Genomic DNA, 21682 nt, shown 5'->3' with positions numbered 1-21682 from the left:
TTATCCTTCATATCGCTCTTAAACCTTGGATATCAACATTTGCAAACACCCCTATACAAAACCATGCTAGTTCAAAGTCTTCATTTATTGATTTCAAGCAATATTTTTTCTTTATATTACTTCTATTGTTTATTTATATCCCAAAACAAAACAAAATTCATTTTTTAGAGTTTTGGTTACTATTGAGCCTGGTCGCTGCTTACTACATTCATTACCACGAACTGTTTGAAAAGTCTTCATTTATTGGTTTCAAACCAATTTTTTCTTTAGATCCCTCTAAAACCTTGTTTATTAACATTCAAATAGACTCCTGAAAAACCATACGAGAGAATAGTTTTCATTCATGGATTTAAAACAATTATTTTAAGTATATCACTCTTAAACGTTGTTCATTTTTTGGAATATTCCTTCTTTATGTCGCTTCTAAGCTTTGTTTATTCACAATTACGAACACTCTTTCACCAATTATGCTAGTCAAAAGTCTTCATTGAACGAACTACTATAATTTTTCTTTATATCGTCCCTAAATCTTGTTTATTTGAATTCTGTGAACCCACCTATATCGAGCCAAACTATTCCAAATATTCATTTTATTGATTTTAAAATTTTTAAACATTATAAGCCTCCTAAAATCTGCTTATTCACATTTTCGAAACCTCCTACACCAAAAAATGCCAGTCAAAATCTTCCTTTATTATTTTCAAATGACTTTTTCTTCATATTACTTTTATACCTTGTAAATTTGCATTCGGGAACACTCCCAAACCAAGCCATACTAGTTAAACATCTTCATTTACTGATTTTAAACAATTTTTCTTAATATTAATCCTAAGTCATGTTTATTTATATTTGCATACCCTCCCAAGCAAACCAAAATAGTCAAAAACCTTCCTTTTACTGATTTCAATCAATTTTACCTTTATATCTTTCCTAACACCCTCTTTTTAACATCAGTAAACACCCCTATATTTTCAAAAAGACTAGTCAAAACATTCAATTTACTGATTCCAAACAATTTGCACCTTTTTTTTTTAACCTTTTCCTAAAACTTTGGTTTTCACATTCACATGCACTCCATCCCAAGAGACTAGTCAACTGTCTTCCGTAATTATTTTCTAATATTTTTTTTTCATTATATTGCTCCTATACTTTATATATTCCCATTCACGAACACTCTTATACAAACCATACTGGTCCAGAGTCTTCATTTGTATTGCTCCTAAACCTTGTTTATTTAGATAACTTCGAAGACCACACTGCCTTTCCATGACGAAAGTAAAACAGTTCAAAATAGGGATGATACCTTTTTATTGACAGTGAATAGATATAAAATTATTTAACTGGATATTTCGAACACATATACAGTGTTCATCATCAGCAGTAAAACTTTTACTGCTGATGATGAACACTGTATATGTGTTCGAAATATCCAGTTAAATAATTTTATATCTATTCACTGTCAATTAAAAGGTATTATCCCTATTTTGAACTGTTTTACTATTGTTTATTTACATCACAAACACTCTTTTAAAGACCATACTGGTCAAAATCCTTCATTTTATTGATTTCAGACGTTGTTTTCCTTTGTATCGTTCGAAAATTTTGTTATTGAAATTTGCAAACATATTTCTGGAAACTATACTAGTCAAAAACGTTCATTTTTTTAAAATTCAACAAGTGTTTTTCTTTATTGCGCACTGAAGCCTGGCTTATCGAGATCCGCGAACACTCTTGTACTAAACTATACTATCCAAAAGTCTTCTTTTTATTGATTTCAAACAGTTTTTTATATAGAATCTCATCCTCGTTTATTTACATTTACGGAAACTCCTTCAGCAAACCATTAATCAAATGCTCCATTGACTGTAAAAAGTTTTTATATCGCTTCCAAACCTTATTAATTTACAGTTGTGGACACTAATAGCAAATCATAATAGTCAAAAGCCTTCATTTTTTTTTCGAAGATTTTTTTTCTGCATATTGCTCCTAAGCCTAGCTTATTTGCATTAATTAAAACTCTTATATCAAACCAAACTACTTAAAAACATTCATTACATTGATTTAAAAAGACTTTTTCCTTTATTTGGCTCATAAACAATATTATATAGCTTTAGGTAATACCCCTTAACATTCGCTTTTCACCGTTTGTGTAACTCGGGACTTTTTATATCGCCTACTTATAAAATTTAATTTTCTAACCTTCAAATTTCAAGGAGCCCACCCATTAGTTTATTCAGGCTACTGAATACCCCACAATTATTACAAAATCTCAACATAGTGACATTGAAGCCTTAAACCTCAGTACAGAGAAAATCGACAAAAGGAAAAACAGAAAAATGAAACCTACATGCTGATCACTTTTTCGGACATTAATTTTGGGTAACCTATCTTGAATGGCTAACAAGCCTACATGAAATGATGGTTCCATTCTTGGCAGTGGACCATACCCATTGGCTGACGTAATTTTTAAGAAACCAGAAAAGGCTCCACCCATGAAAATCGAGGTGTTGTAAAAACTATCAGAGGTTGCTGACACCATATATCGTTCGGATACTATACCCATCACTAGCGGTAAAAATCCATGTATAGAGCAATAAGACGACAGAATTATCAAATAGACAAAGGAAAGTTTTTACAATCCTACACAGCCCCAAAGATCTGGAATATAAGGCTTTGCTAAAGAAACAAATATTAAACCCACTAAATACAAAGCCTATGCTAAAGCTTTTTCTTTTATCTTTTATATATCCACTTAAATGGAAATTCACACCAGTGACAATCTTATACCTGCAAAATAATTTATTTGCCCAAGCATTTTTAAAAAAAGAATCAATATGGAATTATCCGGGACAATGACACCATCTACCATTTTGAGACAGTATCCATCACTACCAGAAAAATCAGTTTCTAGTAAAAGAATACGAAACAGAAGTATCTATTAGCCAAAAAGCTGTTCCGCCTCTCTACTACCCAAAAATTTCGGAAAAATAGGCTTTATCAAAGGAAAAGGATTAAAACTTTTGAATCCAAAATCTTGGCTAAGGCATTTTATATAATTTCTCTTTTATCTACTCAAATGGAAATTCACGGGGAAGAAAAATCTTATGCCTAAGAGAATTGTGCCAAATTATTTCCATGATGTTCGTAATTATCCGGACACAAGATAATTCATACGGGAGAGCTTTACACCTGCGAGATATGAAGCAAAGCATTTTCACAGATTTCTAGTCTATCTACTCACATGTGAAATAAATTCTGGATAAAAATCTTTTACCTGCAAGATAAATGCCCAATAATTTTCTCGAAAGTCATTTGTTTTTGTTCCGCATGTTATAATTGCTACGGAGAAAAGCTTTATACCGATAATATACACAATAATAAATTTTCACAGAGTTCTACCCTGTCTAAACAAATAAGAACACATTCTGGAGAAAAAAAGTATACCTGCATCATCTGTACGATGATTAAAAAAAAACTTTCAAAAGGTGTCTAAATACAAATACGAACAATTGGAGGTAAAAATACTTAAACAATATTTCTAAATCCACTACAAAATATGCATTTTGTATTTAAATACTAAAATGTGCATTTAAACACCCAAATGCAACGGAACTAAAACGTTGAAACGATAATATAGAAAAGCTTTTTCGATGGCTAAGCTAATGAGTTTTATTCATCTTGTACATTACTAAAGAGTAATTATAGAAGCCAAGAATTATGAATATAAATACTACTATTATCTGTTTCACTCATAATCTAATGTGTTTTGTTTTTGCTTTTAACATCAATCATTTTCTAATTATATCATTTTCAAGTTCGTTTCTCTTCCATGTAATATTGGTACTTCCAACTGAGAAAAGGGGCTCAACTAGAGCAGACTAGACAATTGACGTGTTAAATTTATGAGAGCTTCTCGATATCACTCCATTAAGAAGGACTGAACCTTTCTGTACTTTCTTTCCTCTAGTCTTCAAAAAACCGTAGAATCGTTGATTTTGAAGTAAGGTCAGTGTTTCGAGACTGGGTATTATTTGCAGGATCTTGGAAGAATTATATACAGTCGTAACTACTACATCAGTTTGAATAGAGTCTTTACTTCTAAAACCTCCTCTGTATAAAAGAGGCTCTCCTGTCAAGAGAGATGATCTTCAAGTAGATGATAATAGTGTTGAAGGCATATGCATCTGTATACATCAGGGAGAACTCCCTTCTTAAGAGAGAAAAATACCTTTCCGTAAAGAAAGGTATAAATTCAAAGTAGATGAAGTTACTTCCACCGAATTGCATTCCTTCATAAAGCAGACAGTAGATACCTTTTTGTAGGTTTTCCTTGTTATTTGTTTATCTAAGTTACTTGAAAAATAGGTTTGAACTTCATCCTTTTTGTTCTCAGAGCGAGCAGTAAAAGCAGCAAGGACTTATAGTAGGAGAAAAATAAGTTTTGATCAGGAAAAAATTGGTACAGAAATGGTTTCTTCACCATCCGGACCGGAAAAAAATGCTTAACAACATATCAAAAATCTAAATCTCTAGCTCGATGCGAAATTGTTTTTTTTTATGTTTTTTTATTTATTTTCTCAAAAACCAGGAAAAAAAAAATAAAAACGTAAACTATAATGTTCTACACATCTTTTTAGATCAGCTTTTGGCTCTGAATTCATTTCTGATACTCATTTCGTTACCTGACCAAAAGAAAAATATTTATCAGCAAAAAAAAAAAAAATGGGAAAAAAAACTGTGTCTTTGGGGAAAAAAAATCTTACCAGCGTTTTAGTCTATTTGGCTATGTATACGAAAGGCTTAGAAAAAAAAAAAAAGACTAAACAACAATAAACAGGAATGACGAAACACCTCAGCGCCAAACACCATGAGACAAGGTAGGTTCTAACTTAATGTGTTCAGAGAAAAGCTTTTATCTTATTTTTCAAATATATAAAAATTGCACATCATCAAAATATAGGAACTAGATTTTTCATCATCACAGTTAACTGTTATTCTTCTTCACTAAGTTCTTCTTCTTGAAACTTCGAATTGTTGCACGAGCTTCCCTTACAGGTACGGCAGGCTATAGTACACTCAAGTCCGTTTTTCTTACAGGTACACTTTTCACTATCACAGCCGTCAATACGACACGAGCATTTGATAATTTTCAGCAGCTGAGACGGAGCGGCAGGGAGATCTGTTTTTATTGGCGCAAAAACTTCGGTATCCTGCAGTTTCCATCCCAGGCGTAAAGGGTCTACTGGGTTCCCGAGCCAGATTTGAACTTGGCAGTAGACACGTAGCGAGTGGTACTTCGCTGCTGCCTGAGTCGGTGGCAGTTCTTGTAGATGCACGAAAGTGGTGGCAGTGCTCACTTTTCTGTGAAAGATTAGCTTTCTGGCAGTTTCCAGGTTCGAAACATCAGGGCAACCGTACAACTATTCTCGCTCTCCTGCTGCCACAATATCGTCAAGCAATGCGAGCTTGTCGCCAAATATAGCAGCGCTGTCCCTGAACTCTTGTTGGAAAGTAGCAGCTGAACGGCTTTGCCCTTTCCTATTCCGTAAAGGTGAGAGGTTGTGTCACAACCCAGCACGGCATGACAGAACGGTATCAGATTGCTGACATCTGTTCCTAGCTTCTGCTTCATCTCACTAATATCCCAAGCTGAACTAGTACCGCCAAACTTAGCTTCAGGTGAGAAATATAAACGCCCGGAACGCGAATCTGATCGACTGATCAGAAGAACCAAGATGTCAGTATCATCAGCAACCACGATTGTGTCTGTAAGACTAGCAGCTTCTACGGCTTTTTCTACAATCAGAACGTCGGCGTCTCCTTCCGAGTGGAAAATTCGGAAACCAACGGCTTCCAAATGGTTGCCGAGCAGCTTCAGGAAACGTCCTTTGTTTGTCTTACATGAAAGAAACTCTTCTTTCTTCATGCAGAGGGTCATCTCTTCGGTGAAAAAGACTTGGCGGCCAACCATCCTTGCTCGACGTAAATGGGTAGCATCTTTGATTGCTGGACCACCTTCATATCCGTCAAACACAACGATCGCACTAGGGTACCTTGCTTGTACGTAATGGACGTATGAAGCAAAGATGACTTTGAAGGTTGACCCTACCTTCCCTGGAGCTCGATGTAGAAGAGAACCACCATCCAAGACGATGTTACACGCAGAAGCAGGTCTTGAGGGTGACTGAGTCTCAATCCAGCAAGCCAGAAAGATCGCTTTTGCAAACTCTGGCTTATTTGCTTTTCTCATAAGGCCATCGCTTTCGAAAAGAGAAGGAGGAATCGTACAAAGTTCGTACTTGAAGTATTCTTCTCGGAGGTCAGTTCCTTGGGCTACTATTATAAACCGCTGGAAAAGGAGCGCCGGATCTATGTGCGCTACCGCAGAGGACCCCGCCTTTTTGGCATTTATTAGGGTCACTTGGTCTTTTTTCTTGAAGACTTGCTCCTTCAAGGTTTTTCCCGTCATCTTACTTAGAATCAATTTTCGAGCCACATCGGCCTCGTCAACATTAACATCTTGGGAAGAAGTTATGCCGTTGGCAATGTTTCTAAGCTGATTGTCACCTCTGAACGGAGAAGATTCTCCGAAGTATCCGACGAGTTTCTGGGTATCGTCGAAGTCACGCTCCTTTCTACTGGAACTCATGTCGCGGTGCTGCTCACTTGTCGAGTAACCAATTTTTGTCAAATTTTGCATCAAGAGGTTGATCTCCAGGCAGGCTGGTCTTGACAGAACCCAAATGGCTCTCTGCTGTTCTGTCATCCCACCTCCAGTTGTAAGACCGCCCGATGTTTTCAGACTTCTCATATACTCCTGCTCGATGACAAGATCTGCCGAGAGCCCAGACCAGCGTCGCTCTGATCTTCTAATGGTGTGACCTCCCTGTTTAAATGCTTCGAAGATTGGTGGGTGACTAGTTTGAAGCTTAGCCATCTCTTGCTGGTATATCCAGACCGACTTGACATAGAGGTTATTTCCAGATGCTGCTAGAAACGGAAGCATCTCTACTGCAGATTGTAGGTGCAAATCCCACAGGCCTAGTCTCTCGGCACGTATGAACTTAAGCAGTATCCCAACCATGTCAAGATACTGAAACCAGAGCTTCGCAGTTCTCTGAGTCAGCAGGTCTTGGCGTCTCTGCTTGAGAAAGTTTTCAAGTTGCTTGAGCTGGGGATCATGACTGAGATCTTCGGGTGGGAGGTATCCATCCAGTACGTTAGCGAAGACAGTAGACATGTCTAGAGACGTCAGCGTCGCTTGCTCTTCTTCGAGGAGATGAGCATATATGGCCGAGCTCACCAGAATGTGAGCTCGAACAGCTCTAGAAATCGCTTTTCCAGAAAGAATGTGCGGCACTGCACCAGTCGCGTATACCAATTCCAGAACCTCTTTCAGACCAGAACCTTCCATGAGGTGTCCTATGCATCCGACGAAACTCATCATCAAATGAAAACCGCCTAACTTGAGAACAATACTACTCAGCTCATTCGTCGTGTCGGACTTGAGGATCTTCATAGACTTCCACCAGAGTGGCTGGTCAAATGTGAGAACGGGTGTGAATCCGTAGGTTCTGCCTTGTGAAGCTACAAAGCGCAAGGTTGAGTAAAGGCAGGATTCGCTGCTAGACGGGAGGTCAATCACGGGCAAAAATAAGACGCTTGCCTTGCTGCGAAGGTTTTCCGTTTCATGATGTATTTGGTTAGAGAAAACTGACTGCATGAATCCATTTCAGCTTGACCTTGGGACATTCAGGAACCCGGTAGCTAACCAGAGCTGATCGAGTGAGGCATACGGGTCGTTGACATTTTTGCCAGGGATCTTCTCATATTGCACCTTTGAAAGCACTGTCTCACTTAAGCGGTAAGGGTAGATGGGAATTTTTCCTTTTTGGGCTACTTCATCTAATGAAACTTCAACTCTCGGAATGGGCGATCGGCTGTTAATGAGAAGAGGCGTGACTGTTGCTAGCAGAGCCATCCCATGGAAAGTGTTTCTTCCGTCCATCGTGCAAACATCGCGATCTGCATTATCAGCTACATGCTGCACAGCATGTGCGGAGGTAACTCCTGCAAGGCTAGATTCATCATGGAGTGATGCACAGCGTTTAAATTTCTGGACTTCAGCATAGGAGGAGCAGAGTCCATGGCTGTGTAAAGTGTCAATAAGAAATCTGGACATGAAATGGTGATCCAGTTGCACTGCTAAGCCTAGTTGCAGTGGACAAATGAGGGCACGTGGGCGAGCTGCTCGAACGATGGAATTGCCAATGGCAAGCACTTTGAAGGAAATATCGGTTCCAACGAATATTTCATCTAAGAACACCATTAGGCTATCAGGTAGAGAGCATTCCAGCTGTTCTCCAGAAGAAATCCGCTTTGCGGTCATATATGATTCCTTCTGTGCTGGAAGTCCTTTGATATCACTTTTGATAATCTTTGCTGCTGCTCTAATAAGCTTGATTTTCTCACTCTCTTCGTTATCGGTTTTGTCCAAGTAATAAAAATTCTGGAGTATCACTGATGCTTTTTCTTTGAATGTCACACGTCAGCCTTACCGTCAATAGTTGCAAATACTAGCTGGTCACTGAAATATTCCAGAAGCTTGCTCTTCAAGTACTTGTTACGGTACGGTTCAAGGTCTGTCCCATTCAAAAGCTCTCCCATTTTAACAACAAGTTCACTGACTGTATACTGTTCTTCGTCATTTTCTTCGAAAAAAGTAGCCAGCTTCAAAAACGCCTGATATCTTTCATCGTGACCTGGCCTCCCCCTTTTTGGACGTTTTTTATCTGGCTCAGTATCTTCGAGTATTCCAAAAAGTTCTTGCGTCGCAAATCTGGCTGGAAGAATCGAAACATGGAAGAACAGGCTGCGTGATAAATTGTGTCAACTGCGTGCAGGTCTGACACTGCACATATTCGGCGGAAAACGTTATTTGACCAATCATCATCACGGATTTTGCCCACTGCCTTTATACTCTCTTCAAAGTCTTTAGTCCGAACCTTGTACCACTCGTGTCCTTTTCTGTGGGTAGTGTGGAGATTTATCCTTGTAGTTCAGAAAAAGCAACACTCTTGGAAGTTGAAACTTGGAGTCCGTGATCGGAGTACCACTTTTTCTGCTTCCGTCTTTTCTTGCAAGGTTCATCGTCTCTCATTCTCAATTTTCGACAGGTATATTTTGTTTGTGAAAGTCTTTCTGCAAGCAACATGGACTTGGTTCCCTGCCTCGACAGAGATGCTGGTAACTCTCGTTTTGCTAGCTTCATTGATCGCCGTTGCTCCTTTTTCTGCCAGTACCGACGATTCTGAGGTGTCTACTGAACGTTCACAAAGGGGACATAAAACTGCGGTCTCAGCCATCTAAAAAAGAGAACTGGGAATAAGTGAGCTGTCGGTGAATGTTACAACGAAAACCCTCATTCTGAACCGAAAAATTCGTGCTCCTCTTCGAAAAATACCCCGTGATCGTGTGTCGCTTGATTTTTTTTTTTTTTTTTTTTTTTTTTTTGTTACTTCACACAAAAACAAAACAAAACATAAAAAAGAATTAAATGATTAAACGTGATGTTTCTGTCTAATAAAAGAGCACAAAAACAATCGTTTCTTAAAAGGGAAACCATCAGTAAACTACTTTTCTTTTCACGGTTCCTCATTCTCGGATTCTGGAAATATCTAAAAAATAGGCACAAAAAACGTGAAAAAAAGGGAATTTCGCAACGGGATGGCGATTTAGATTTTTGATATGTTGTAGAGCTCTCTTTTCGGAACAGAGTGGTGCAAAAATAATTTCTGTACCAATTTTTTCCTGGTTCGACCATTTTTTTTCCGTATCTTTCCCCTACTATTATTATACCTTATAGTTGAGATGGTTTAACTAGCAAAATGGAAATAAAATGGAAAGCAACAAGAATTGCAAAGGTGCAGTTAGTGTACTTCAATCTATTAAACACATAAAGCGGGTGGTGCATCTAAAAACTGGTAAGCACAGCCTGTGCTTACCATTGTAGTTACCTGTGTTAACTATGCTGCGTAAGTTAGCTGAATAGCTTGAATAAATTAGATTTAGGAGAAAATTAAGGCAAAAAGTTGTTTGAAACCTATAAAAGGAAGGTTTTTGACAAATATAGTTTTGTATAAGAGCGATCATGAATGTAAATGAAAATTTTTATGAGCGATATTCAGAAAAAAACGATGTGAAGACTATTTAAGTAAAACGTATGGAAGATATTTGAATTTCAAGTTTTACCCTATAATGTTCTTGTTCTAAAATGGTCATAAAATTTATTAATTTCAAATTTTTCATATATTATCTTGATATCAGTAGGCATTATTTTTATTTTTCTATTTTTTCTATTCTGTAATAATTTGACAAAAATCTAGTTTAATGTTTATATACTGGAGATATAAGTGGCGGAAATGAGAAAACTTAAGCTCAAAATGTTAAATCTCCGAAAAAGTAAAAGATACAACAAAAGTATTTACTATTTCATTAGAAGTATTCAAAATTAGAAATCTATTGCATTAAAAACTCAAATTTGGAAACGTTGAGGAATTAGGGTCTGAAAATAAAAATTCCTTGTATATAAGATTTTTACCTAATAAATTGGAACATGAGATATCTGAAAACCAGTTAGTTCAAACTTAACCATTGAAAAAAAATGCCGGGTTAAAATAAAATCTGAGATTGTAATTTCATAAGCAGATGCAATTCAGATTTTTTTTTTTTTGAGAGGGGTAGTCAAACATATAATTGCCGAAAACTTAGCATTTTAGTCGGTAAGGACTAGACGATTAAAATTCTCCAAAATCTACGGTTCAAAATAAAATACTCCAGTTGCTTTGAGTTGGGTTTTGTGACTTTCGACGGATTAAGACGGAAACCTCAAAAATTAAACATGTAGAACGACCTGTCTATTCTTATGTGTGGGGGGATCATATGCCGGGCATATAGACTCGCAAGCATTCTCTGATAAAAAAATATATAAATAAAACTAGCCTACTTTAAAGAGCAAATCATCGTCTCTAAATGAAAGAAAAATATTCATATTGATTATCTGCCTTTAACTTTCGTTTGAAGGTGAAGGGAGTTTCCTGTTGCGTCAACTCGTAAAAAATCTTCCTGTAGGTTTTTCTCTCTTATGACTAAACAATATTCTGTGATTGGAGGTAATTTGTGCTAACGCACAAGCAGCTCACTCTAGGGTTTGTCCATTAAAGAATAACCCATTTAAATATAGATGGAAAACAGTAAGTAATATTTTGTCACTTTTTTCTTAGATGCAACTACTTAGCCTCTCTTAAGGGATTAATAGCGAAAATAATAGTGTTATAGGCATTCTGATATGTCATTTGATTCTCACAAATGTTTCTGATAAAATTATTGTCATTTGTAATAAAATTATTGATTCGCACATCAAGCAGTAGGGAGCCCCTGAAAGTGACATATAGGGCCTTTAGGTAATGTTTCAAAAAATACACCGCTAACACTACCTAGGAGTAGAATTTGGAACTAAAAACTACCATAAGGACTGATAGATTTCTCTTTACTAATGACAAAACATGATACTACAGTTTTGGCACACATATGGTATCCTTACTTGTAAAACTATTTAACCAGATTTGATCTGTCAATAGGTACTATACTTTACAACTTTTTAACAGTGTTAAGATCATCAATAAAAATCTGGTTAATTAAACCACTGATTAATTTGTGCTGCTTGGTCTAGCCTTATCATATATATAAAGATTAATATATCAAAGTAATGTTTTTTTTTCGCTTTGACACTCTTTTTTATCCCTTCTCTTTTTAGTGCAAAACGAAAGCAGTGTCAAGGCCCAGGATATTGGTCTAATTGTGCTTATGCATAGTGTCAACAAGATAGCTGATTCTGAATCGGTAATTCAATTTTTGTCTTTTCAACTTTCTTCAATAATTTCTTTTATTAACTATAGCCTTAATACTGAATTACGTTCCCGTCTTAACCTTGCTATCTTCTTTCACCTAAACACAATATGTTTTGATTCTATAAAAGATGAAACAAAACAAATAATATCTATAAAATCTAATCATACCAAACAGAAAGTATTTTCTAAGTCCTGTAAAAAAAAATCTAAAAAAAGTGTAAATACCGTACAACACTGACGTCAACTGATTAAGTCTAGGGTACTTTATGATTCATTAGCCAAGGTGCATGGTTAGGAGTTTGTTTTAAAAGTGTTTGGCATAGCAGGGAAGGGTCTAGTCCATCATGTTTCCTTTTAAATTGTATTTTACTTCCTTTTATTCTATTGTGATTTTCCTGTTTTCTACTACTTCTAAATTGTTTCTATTTTATGCAAGCTAAGATATATAGTACTTAACGAACACTTCTCTGTTAGTTTGTCAATGTCAATTTATTATCGTTTTGTCCACAAACTGTTATGTTTTAGTCCATTTTGTTTCTTAAAGTTATTTTTATACTTCTTTCTGTAAATTTATTGCATATTGTTTGGTCTTTTGGTCTGTTTTCTTTGGTCTTTTTTATATTTGTCGCTAATACTTGTATTTTTTTATGAAAAAAGATAACAACGATCAAATTCTACCTTCAAATATTTTGGGAAGATCCGAGATTGCAAATGAAGAGAAAGAAGGAAGTACGTGTGCCATTTTATTTGGCAAAATGTTTTTGGCAACCGGTTTTTTACATCCCTAAAGCAGCCTGGGAACGAAGGAAGCAGGTCATATTTTCTATTTATCCCAATGGATCCGTTAGAACCACCACTTTGTGAGTTGTTACTTTCTTAATACCTTTGAAAATCACATATTACCTCAGGACTTATACAAAATTATTTCTAGAAATCGCTCCAAACTAATTATAGTTATTGTCATCCAGTTTTATGGTCTTTTGAACCAATTTTAACTTTTTTCAGGGTTAATGTTCAATTTCTTCATATGCATCTACTTAAAACACACAAATCGCACTACGTCTAATTCGTGACAGAATTAATTTTAGCTAATATAACAAAAACTATCTAATTTCTTAACAATAGATTTTTAATTAATTAAACTAAATATTATTTACAATCCAAAAAATGCTCTCCCCTTAAAATCCTACTTGTTTTTTCTCTATAAATTGTGATTGTGGAACACTTTACATGAGATCGACGAAATGCCATCATTTTTTTCTTAAATAAACTAAGTCCATTTCCTCAAAGCTCTTATAGTTAGAGAAATAATTTCTGAATATAGCATTTACCAAACAGTTCGTGGTAACGAACTGTAGTAAGGAGCGACCCGGCTCAATAATAACCAAAAATCTAAAAAACAGAATTTTTATACAAAGAGTTGCATCAAAAGAATTGCATTTTAATGCTGATCTTAAACATATAAGTTTCATTGATTTTGGTCTTACCTATCAAAAGTTACGAGCCTCAGAAAATTTGTCTTGTTTTGGAAAATAGGGGGAAACACCCCTTAAAAGTCGTAGATTCTTAACGAAAATCACACCATGAGATTCAACGTATCAGAGAAACCTACTGTTAAAGTTTCAAGCTCCAATCTACAAAAATGTGGAATTTTGTACGTTTTGCCAAAAGGCAGATCACGGATGCATGTTTATTTGTGTTTGTTTTGTTTTTGTTTTCTTTCTCCCCAGGGGTGATCGTATCGACCCAGTGGTCCTAGAATGTCGCGATAGGACTCATTCTAATGGAAATGGAAAGTTCTAGTGCCCTTTTAAGTGACCAAAAAATTTGAGGTCACCTAGGCCCTCTCCGACGCTAATTATTTTCCCAAGGTCACCGGACCAAAATTCAGAGATAGCCATTTTATTCAGCATAGTCAAAACACCTTATAACTATGTCTTTGGGGACGACTTACCCCCCTCCCTACAGTCCCCGTGGTGGGGGGGGGGCTAAAAGTTACAAACTTTGACCAGTGCTTACATCTAGTAGGCCTAATGGTTATTAGAAATTTTACAGACGTGTTCAGGAGGATTTTCGGTTTGGGGGTTGGGTTGAGAAGAGGGGATATGTTGGGGGAAATTTCCACGGAGGAACTTGTCATGGGGGAGGGAAATTTCCATGAAGGGAGTGCTGGATTTTCTAACATTATTAAGAAAAAAACAATGAAAAAATAAATATGAAAAAGTGTTTTCATAGAAAGTTTTCCAGGAAACATTTCCAGTTTTCCAGATTAGCCTTACTTTCTCTTTGGCGGCTTAATTTTACATATCAAGAGACTTCTAGGGAGAATTTTTATGGAAGAAATTTTATGAAGAAGGGTATTTCCTGGGTGTGGGAAAAGGTTTTAATAAACGGGAGTAATTTTGCAAGGGTTAGCCGTTGGGGGAGGGAAATTTCCCAAAAGAACATTTCTACGGAGTGGGATTTCCCAGCTTGATTTGAAAGACGACCATAAATTAAATTAAAAAAAAAAAGTTTTTTCAACTGAAAGTAGGGAGCAACATTGAAACTTAAAGTTGAGTTCAGTTGAATATTTTGTTACTAAATTTGCAAATTTAAACTATCTTTTTACTTTAAGGATATCATTAACCATTCCATACGAAGACGATCTGCGCGTATATCCGTTTGATGTGTTGACAGCGAAATTCGTTCTTAAAAGTTGTAAGTACACCAGTTTGCGTTTTTGTGTGTTTCACTTTTTATTTTACCTAGGCCTATATTTTTACTTCTATATTTAGATTCTTAATCCTTAACTTACACTGTCCTTCGTCAGCTTCCGACTCGGTTACATCTGCTAAATGTCACCACATTTTTACAAATATAGATACTGTACAAAGTAGTTACAAAAACGCTATTCTAACATTGACATGATTTGATTGCGGGACATTCAAAATCTGCGGTAGTAACACTACATATTTTATTTTACAATAATGCTAGTCAAAAATAGATTATTGTTATACATTGGCAGTGTACACATGCATAAGGTATTCTATAGATTAGATACAAACAATGATGTCATTAAACATATATAGAAATACATTGTTCATTTTTATCATAACTTAATTAAGTTTTTAATAAGGTTACTTATTGTAGGCCTACTTACATATTTACATGTACTTGGGTCACGTTTGAGCCTTGTGCCGGCCCATCGTGGCATCCCAAATTTCCCAACAAGCATCCCTCCATGGTTCTCTTTCAGGTGCGACTGGCTCGTTCAACTGAACCAAATCTGTCCCTTATTGACGATGAAGATAATAAAACAATAAAAGACTTAAGGTTCCTTCACTTTTGGCAGTGTAGTTTTAGCATATAGCAATAATAATTAACTATATAACAATATAACAATAACAATATTGTTGTATAACAACAACAATAACAATATAACAATATAACATATTGTTATAATATATTGTAATATATTGGGTCATATAACAATAACAATATTGTTATTGCATATAACAATATTGTATATAACAATATTGTTATTGTATATAACAATAACAGAGGACACTAATTATCTGTAATGATAAGAATAGAATCGACTTTTACACGAGTATCAAACAGGTCGTGGTAACGAACATTTAAAAAACAGAATTTTGATACTAATAGATATATCAAAAGAATTGATTTCTTATGCTGATTTTAAATATATAAGTTTCATCAAATTTAATCATACCTGTCAAAAGATTCGAGCCTGAGAAAATTTGCCTTATCTTAGAAAATAGGGAAAAAGAGCCCCTAAATGTCATAGAATCATAACGAAAATTACATCATCACATTCAACGTTCTTAAGAACCCCACTGTAGAAGTTTTGAGTTCCTATCTACAGAAAAATGGAACTTCATATGTTTTGCCGGCAGACCGATCACGGGTGCGTGTTTGTTTATTTATTTATTTTCTTTTCTCCAGGGGTGATCGTATCGACCTATTGATCTTAGAATGTCATGAGATGGCTGATTCTAACCGAAATTAAAAGTTCCAGTGCCCTTTTTAAGTGACCAAAAAATTGGAGAGCACCTAGCCCCCCTCCCACGCTCATTTTTCCCCAAAGTCAATGGATCAAAATTTTAAGATCCTCATTTTGTTCAACAAAGTCAAAAACATAATGACTATGTCTTTGGGGGTGACTTACTCCCCCACAGTCCCTCGGGTAATGACAGCAAGCTACTAACTTTGACCAGTATTTACACACAGTAATGGCTATTGAGAAGTGTAAAGACGTTTTCAGGGGGATTTTTTGGTTGTGGGGTTGAAGGGAAGGAAGTACGTGAAAGAATCTTTACTTGGAGGATTATTCATGCGGGAAGAGAAATTTTACGAAGGGGGCGTGTGATTTTCTAGAATTATTAAAGAAAAACAATGAAAAAATAAATATGACACTAAATATGACATGAACAGACATTATTAAATTATAGAAATTACAAAAAATAAATATGAACAGAAATTTTTACATATGAGGGGTTTATCTCTTCCTAAATACATCGCTGTTTATGCTAAAGTACTTTTAGTAATTTTAACTACTTATTATATGGCCTTTGTGATTCTGGGGTCATTCTTAAAGAATTGGAACAAAATTTAAGGCTAGTGTAAATAGCAAGGCAGAAAAAAGGGGGCAAACCCCCTCATATACCTAATAAAAATATACGAATATAGAAGTTCGTTATGTAAGTTAATTTGTAAGTTACGTATATTGTTTACTGATAAAAACTATAAAAAATTAAAATATACGAATATAGAAGTTCGTAACGTAAATCCATTCGTAAAGTACGTCTATTTTTACTAATAAAAACATTCGTAAATTTTAATAGTTCTAGTTGCCTTTTTAAGTAATCAAAGAATTGGAGGGCAACTAGGCCTCCTCCCCCATCCCTTTTTTCTCAAAATCATTCAACCAAAACTAAGAAAAAACCATTTAGCAAAAAAAAGCGTAAAGAGCGGGATGTTGAGGAGGGGGCAAACCCTTTCACATACAGAATCATTTCTTTTCGTTTTGATTTTCAATGTCGCTACTTATTTACAGTGTAAAAAAACTAGTTTTTTTATGGCACATGGTGTTTACCAAATGGCATATAGCAATCGTAAATTCTCTCGGCCTGTCTGTCCAGGTTTTGCTAGTTTGGAGTTTTTCAGATAAGCTAGGACGATGAAATTTGGCAGGTGTATCAGGGACCAAACCACATTAAATTAGAGATTATTTTTTCCCCGATTCAGCCATCTGGGGGGGAGTTGAGGACAATTAAGTTGGAAAAATTAGAAAATATGAGGTACTTGTACTTGTGTGCCGCAGGGTACTTGTGACGAGGTCGGAAGAGCCAAGGGCTCATATGGCATGATTCTAAAAGTCAATAGATCAATTTAAAAGGAAAATCAGAATCTTAATACTGGTCGGGATTTCAAAAAAAAGCTCTGAGACACGAGGTCCTTCTAAATATGAAAATACATTAAGATTCGATCACCCGCTCATAAGTTAAAAACACCGCATTTTTTTCTAATTTTTCCTCTCCCTTCAGTCCCCTAGATGGTCAAATCAGGAAAAACGACTTTATCAAGTCAATTTGTGCAGGCCCCTGACAAGTCCACCAATTTTTATCGTCCTAGCGCATCCGGAAGTACCGAACTCGCCGAAGCACTGTACCCCCTAACTCCCCCAGAGAGAGCGGATCCAGTCCAGTTGCATCAATTATGGATCTACGATATTTGCTTATTCTGCCCACCGAGTTTCCTCCCGATCTCTCCACTCTAGGCTAAGTATTTTCCCAGATTTCCGGTTTCCCCCTCCAACTCCCCCCAATGTCACCAGATCTGAATCAGATATAAAATAAGATCTTTGGGACATTATTTCCTTCTAAATATCAAATTTCATTAAGATCCGGTCACACATTCGTAAGTTGAAAATACCTCAATTTTTCTAATTTTTTTCCAATTTACACCCCCTCCCCGTCAAACTTCCCCAAAAAAATCGGATTCAGTCCGAAAATGTCAATCATGTACCTAAGACTTGTGCTTAATCTTCCCATCAAGTTTCATCCCAATTTCTCTACTCTAAGTATTTTGCAAGATTTCCCGTTTCCCCCTCTAACTCCCTCCCCCCAACTTCACAGGATACGGTCGGGATTTGAAGCAAAAGCTCTGAGACACGAGATCCTTCTAAATATCAAATTTCACCAAGATCCGGTCACCCATTCGTAAGTTAAAAACACCTCATTTTTTCAATTTTTCTTTTCCCTCCAGCCCCCCAGATTGTCAAACCTGGGAAATGACTGTTATTATGTCAATTTGTGTACAGGCCCCTGACACGCATACCAATTTTCATTGTCCTAGCACATCCAAAAGCACCAAACTCGTCAACACATTGAATCCCCCTCCCAAATCCCCCAAAGAGAGAGGATCCAGTCCTAATATGTCAATCACGTATTTAGAGGTTGTGCTTATTCTTCCCATCTAGTTTAATCCTGATCTCTTCGCTCTAAGTGTTTTCCAAGATTTCCGGTTTCCAATATTTCTGTTTCCCCCCCTCCAACCCCCTATGTCCCCGGATCTAATTTGAATTGAAAATTGAATATCTGATACATAAGATCTTTCTATATATCAAGTTTCATTAAGATCCGATCACCCATTCGTAAGATAAAGATACTTCAATTTTCAAGTTTTCCAAGGTTTCCGGTTTCCCCCTCCAACTCCCCCCAATGTCACCAGATCTGGTCTGCATTTGAAGTAAGGACTCTAAAGCACAAGAACCTTCTAAATATATAATTTCATTAAGATCTGATAACCCGTTCGTAAGTAACAAATACCTCATTTTTTCTAATTTTTCTGAATTAATCCCCCCCCCAAGATTTTCGGTTTCCTCCCCCAGCTCCCCCCAATGCGACCGTATCCAGTCAGGATTTAAAAAAAGAGCATTGATACACGAGGTCCTTCTAAAAATAAAATTTGACTAGGATCCAATCGCCCCTTCGGAAGTTAAAATACCTCATTTTTTCTAATTTTTCCAAAATACTGAATTAAGCCCCCCCCCCCCCCGAAATCCCCCAGACAGAGCGTATCTGGTCCAGTTATACCAATCACATATCTATAGCTTGTGCTTATTCTTCCCATCAAGTTTCATCCTGATCTCTCCACTCCAAGCGTTTTCCAAGATTTCTGCGCCCCCTACGTCAACTCCCTCTACTGACACTGGATCCGGTCGGAATTTAAAATAAGAGATCAGAGTTACAAGGTCCTTCTAAATATTAAATTCTATTAAGATCCAATCAATCCTTCGTAAGTTAAAAATACCTCATTTGTTTCTTTTTTAATAATTAACCCTCCCCCCACAACTCCCCCAAAAAGAGTCGATATGTTCTGGTTATGTTAATCACATATCTAGGACTTTTGCTTATTTTTCCCACCAAGTCCCACCCCGATCCTCCATTCTAAGCGTTTTCCAAGATTTCCAGGTTCCAATATTTCTGTTTCCTCCCTCCAACCCTCTATGTCCATGGATCTTATTCGAATTGAAAATACAGCATCTGAGACATAAGATCTTTCAATATATCAAGCTTCATTAAGATCCAATCGCCGATTCGTAAGATAACTGGATATGTTCTGGATATGTAAGATCACTGGATATGTTCGGAATTTAAAATGAGAGCTCTAAAGCACAAGATCCTCCTAAATATTAAATTTCATTAAGATGTGATCACCCATTCGTAAGTAACAAATACCTCATTTTTTCTAATTTCTCCGAATCAATCCCCCTCTAACTCCCCCAAAAAGAGCCAATCCAGTCTGGTTATGTCATTCACGTATCTGGAGCTTGTGCCTATTCTTCCCACCAAGCATCATCACGATCTCTCCACTCTAAGCGTTTTCCAAGATTTCCGGTTTCCTCCTGCATTTCCCTCCAATGTCATTGGATCCGGTCAAGATTTAACATAAGAGCTCTAACACACAAGGTCTTTCTAAATATCAAATTTCATTAGAATCCGATCACCTGTTAAGAAGTTAAAAATACATTTTTTCTAATTTTTCCGAAATACTGAATTAGGTCCCCCAAATCCTCCAAATAGAGCGGATACAGTCCAATAATATCAATCACGTATCTATAACTTTTGCTTATTCTTCTCACCAAGTTCCATCCTGATCTCTCCACTATAAGCGTTTCCCAAGATTTCCGGTCCCCCCAACTCCCGCAATGGCACTGGATCTAGTCGAGATTTAAAATAAGAGATCTGAGTTACAAGGTCCTTCTACTTACCAAATTTCATTAAGTTCCGATCACTCCTTCGTAAGTTAAGAATACCTAATTTTTTCAATTTTTCCATCTAGGACTTGCGCTTATTTTTCCCACCAAGTTCCATCCCGATCCCTCCACCCCAAGCGTTTTCCAAGATTTTACGTTTCCCCCTCCAGCTCCCATCAATGTCACCGGATATACTCGGGATTTAAAATAAGAGCTCTGAGGCACAAGTTTCAAGCTTTTATTGTCTTAAAAAATAGAGCTGTGAGAAAAAGTCAAATTTGGCGTAAAGAGCGAGGCGTCGAAAAGGGAAAAAACCCTTTCGTTTACGGAATAATTTCTGTTTGTTTTAAATTTTAATGTTTCTCTTTACTTGCAGATAAAAAACATATTTTTTATCTAACTTCTGAACGTTTTTGTAATAAATACGCGTAACTTACGAATTAACCTGCGTAAAAAACTTCTATATCTGTATATTTTTATTATATACTAGCTGTTGGGGTGGCGCTTCGCGCCACCCCAACACCTAGTTGGTGGGGGCGCTTCGCGCCCCCCCAAGCCCCCCCGCGCGCGTAAGTCGTTACGCGCCATAATAGTTACGCGCCATTGTAGTTGTGTCCCTATGTCCCACCTGTGAATATAGATAGATATATATATATGGTTTTAACTACGTAAAACTTGCGAATATACAACATTCTTTGCTGTCCCATTGTCTTTGCATATAAATAGATTGTCAGGTTTACCGACTCTTGAACATGCAACATATAATGGTCCATGGGAAAACAATCTGTATTCAGATCTATACCTCATGATTCTAATGATTGCCCTTGAGCTTTGTTGATGGTGATTGCTAATCGACCATTCCCTGTCCCGGTGTCCCGGTCGTCATTTACATCCCCCTGTTTCCCCCGGTGTCCCCGTTGTAGTTGTGTCCCTGTGTCCCGGTCGTCATTTATATTCACTGTGTCCCGGGTCCCGGTCGTCATTTGTATCCCGGTGTCCCGGTCTGTATATACATTCGTTTTTTAGTTTTGTTTTTCTCCTTTATTTTTTTCCTTTTTTTTTCTTTTTTAGCTTATTTAGATTTTTAGATTTTTTAGTTTTTTTATTAGTTTTTAGTTTTTTTTTCTTTTTAGTTTTTTTGTCCCGGTCGTCATTTATATCCCCCTGTTTCCCCCGGTGTCCCCGTTGTAGTTGTGTCCCTGTGTCCCGGTCGTCATTTATATTCCCTGTGTCCCGGTCGTCATTTGTATCCCGGTGTACCGGTCTGTATATACATTCGTTTTTTAGTTTTGTTTTTCTCCTTTATTTTTTTCCTTTTTTTTTCTTTTTTAGTTTATTTAGATTTTTAGATTTTTTAGTTTTGTCCTGGTCGTCATTTATACTCCCTGTGTCCCGGTGCTTTGTTGATTGCTAATCGAACATTCCTTTTGTCCTGGTCGCTTTCTCTTTGAGTGTCGTCATTTATTTTTTTCTTTTTTAGTTCTTTTAGTTTTTACCTTTTTTAGTTTTT

The 21682-nt window shown here is 36.5% G+C and overlaps 1 protein-coding gene across 1 annotated transcript in view; it reads left to right on the top strand.

Annotated features, from left to right (window-relative positions):
* Positions 1-21682, top strand: part of LOC136041620 (gamma-aminobutyric acid receptor subunit beta-like) — a 76512-nt gene that overhangs the window by 25178 nt on the left and 29652 nt on the right. The window contains exons 3-5 of the mRNA XM_065726656.1: positions 11816-11901; positions 12567-12769; positions 14527-14609. Coding sequence (XP_065582728.1) covers positions 11816-11901; positions 12567-12769; positions 14527-14609 — 372 coding nt within the window. The remainder of the gene's footprint in view (positions 1-11815; positions 11902-12566; positions 12770-14526; positions 14610-21682) is intronic.

Source organism: Artemia franciscana, chromosome 1, assembly GCF_032884065.1.
Source record: "Artemia franciscana chromosome 1, ASM3288406v1, whole genome shotgun sequence".
Taxonomy (NCBI): domain Eukaryota; kingdom Metazoa; phylum Arthropoda; class Branchiopoda; order Anostraca; family Artemiidae; genus Artemia; species Artemia franciscana.
This window is presented reverse-complemented; position numbering and strand designations above follow the sequence as displayed.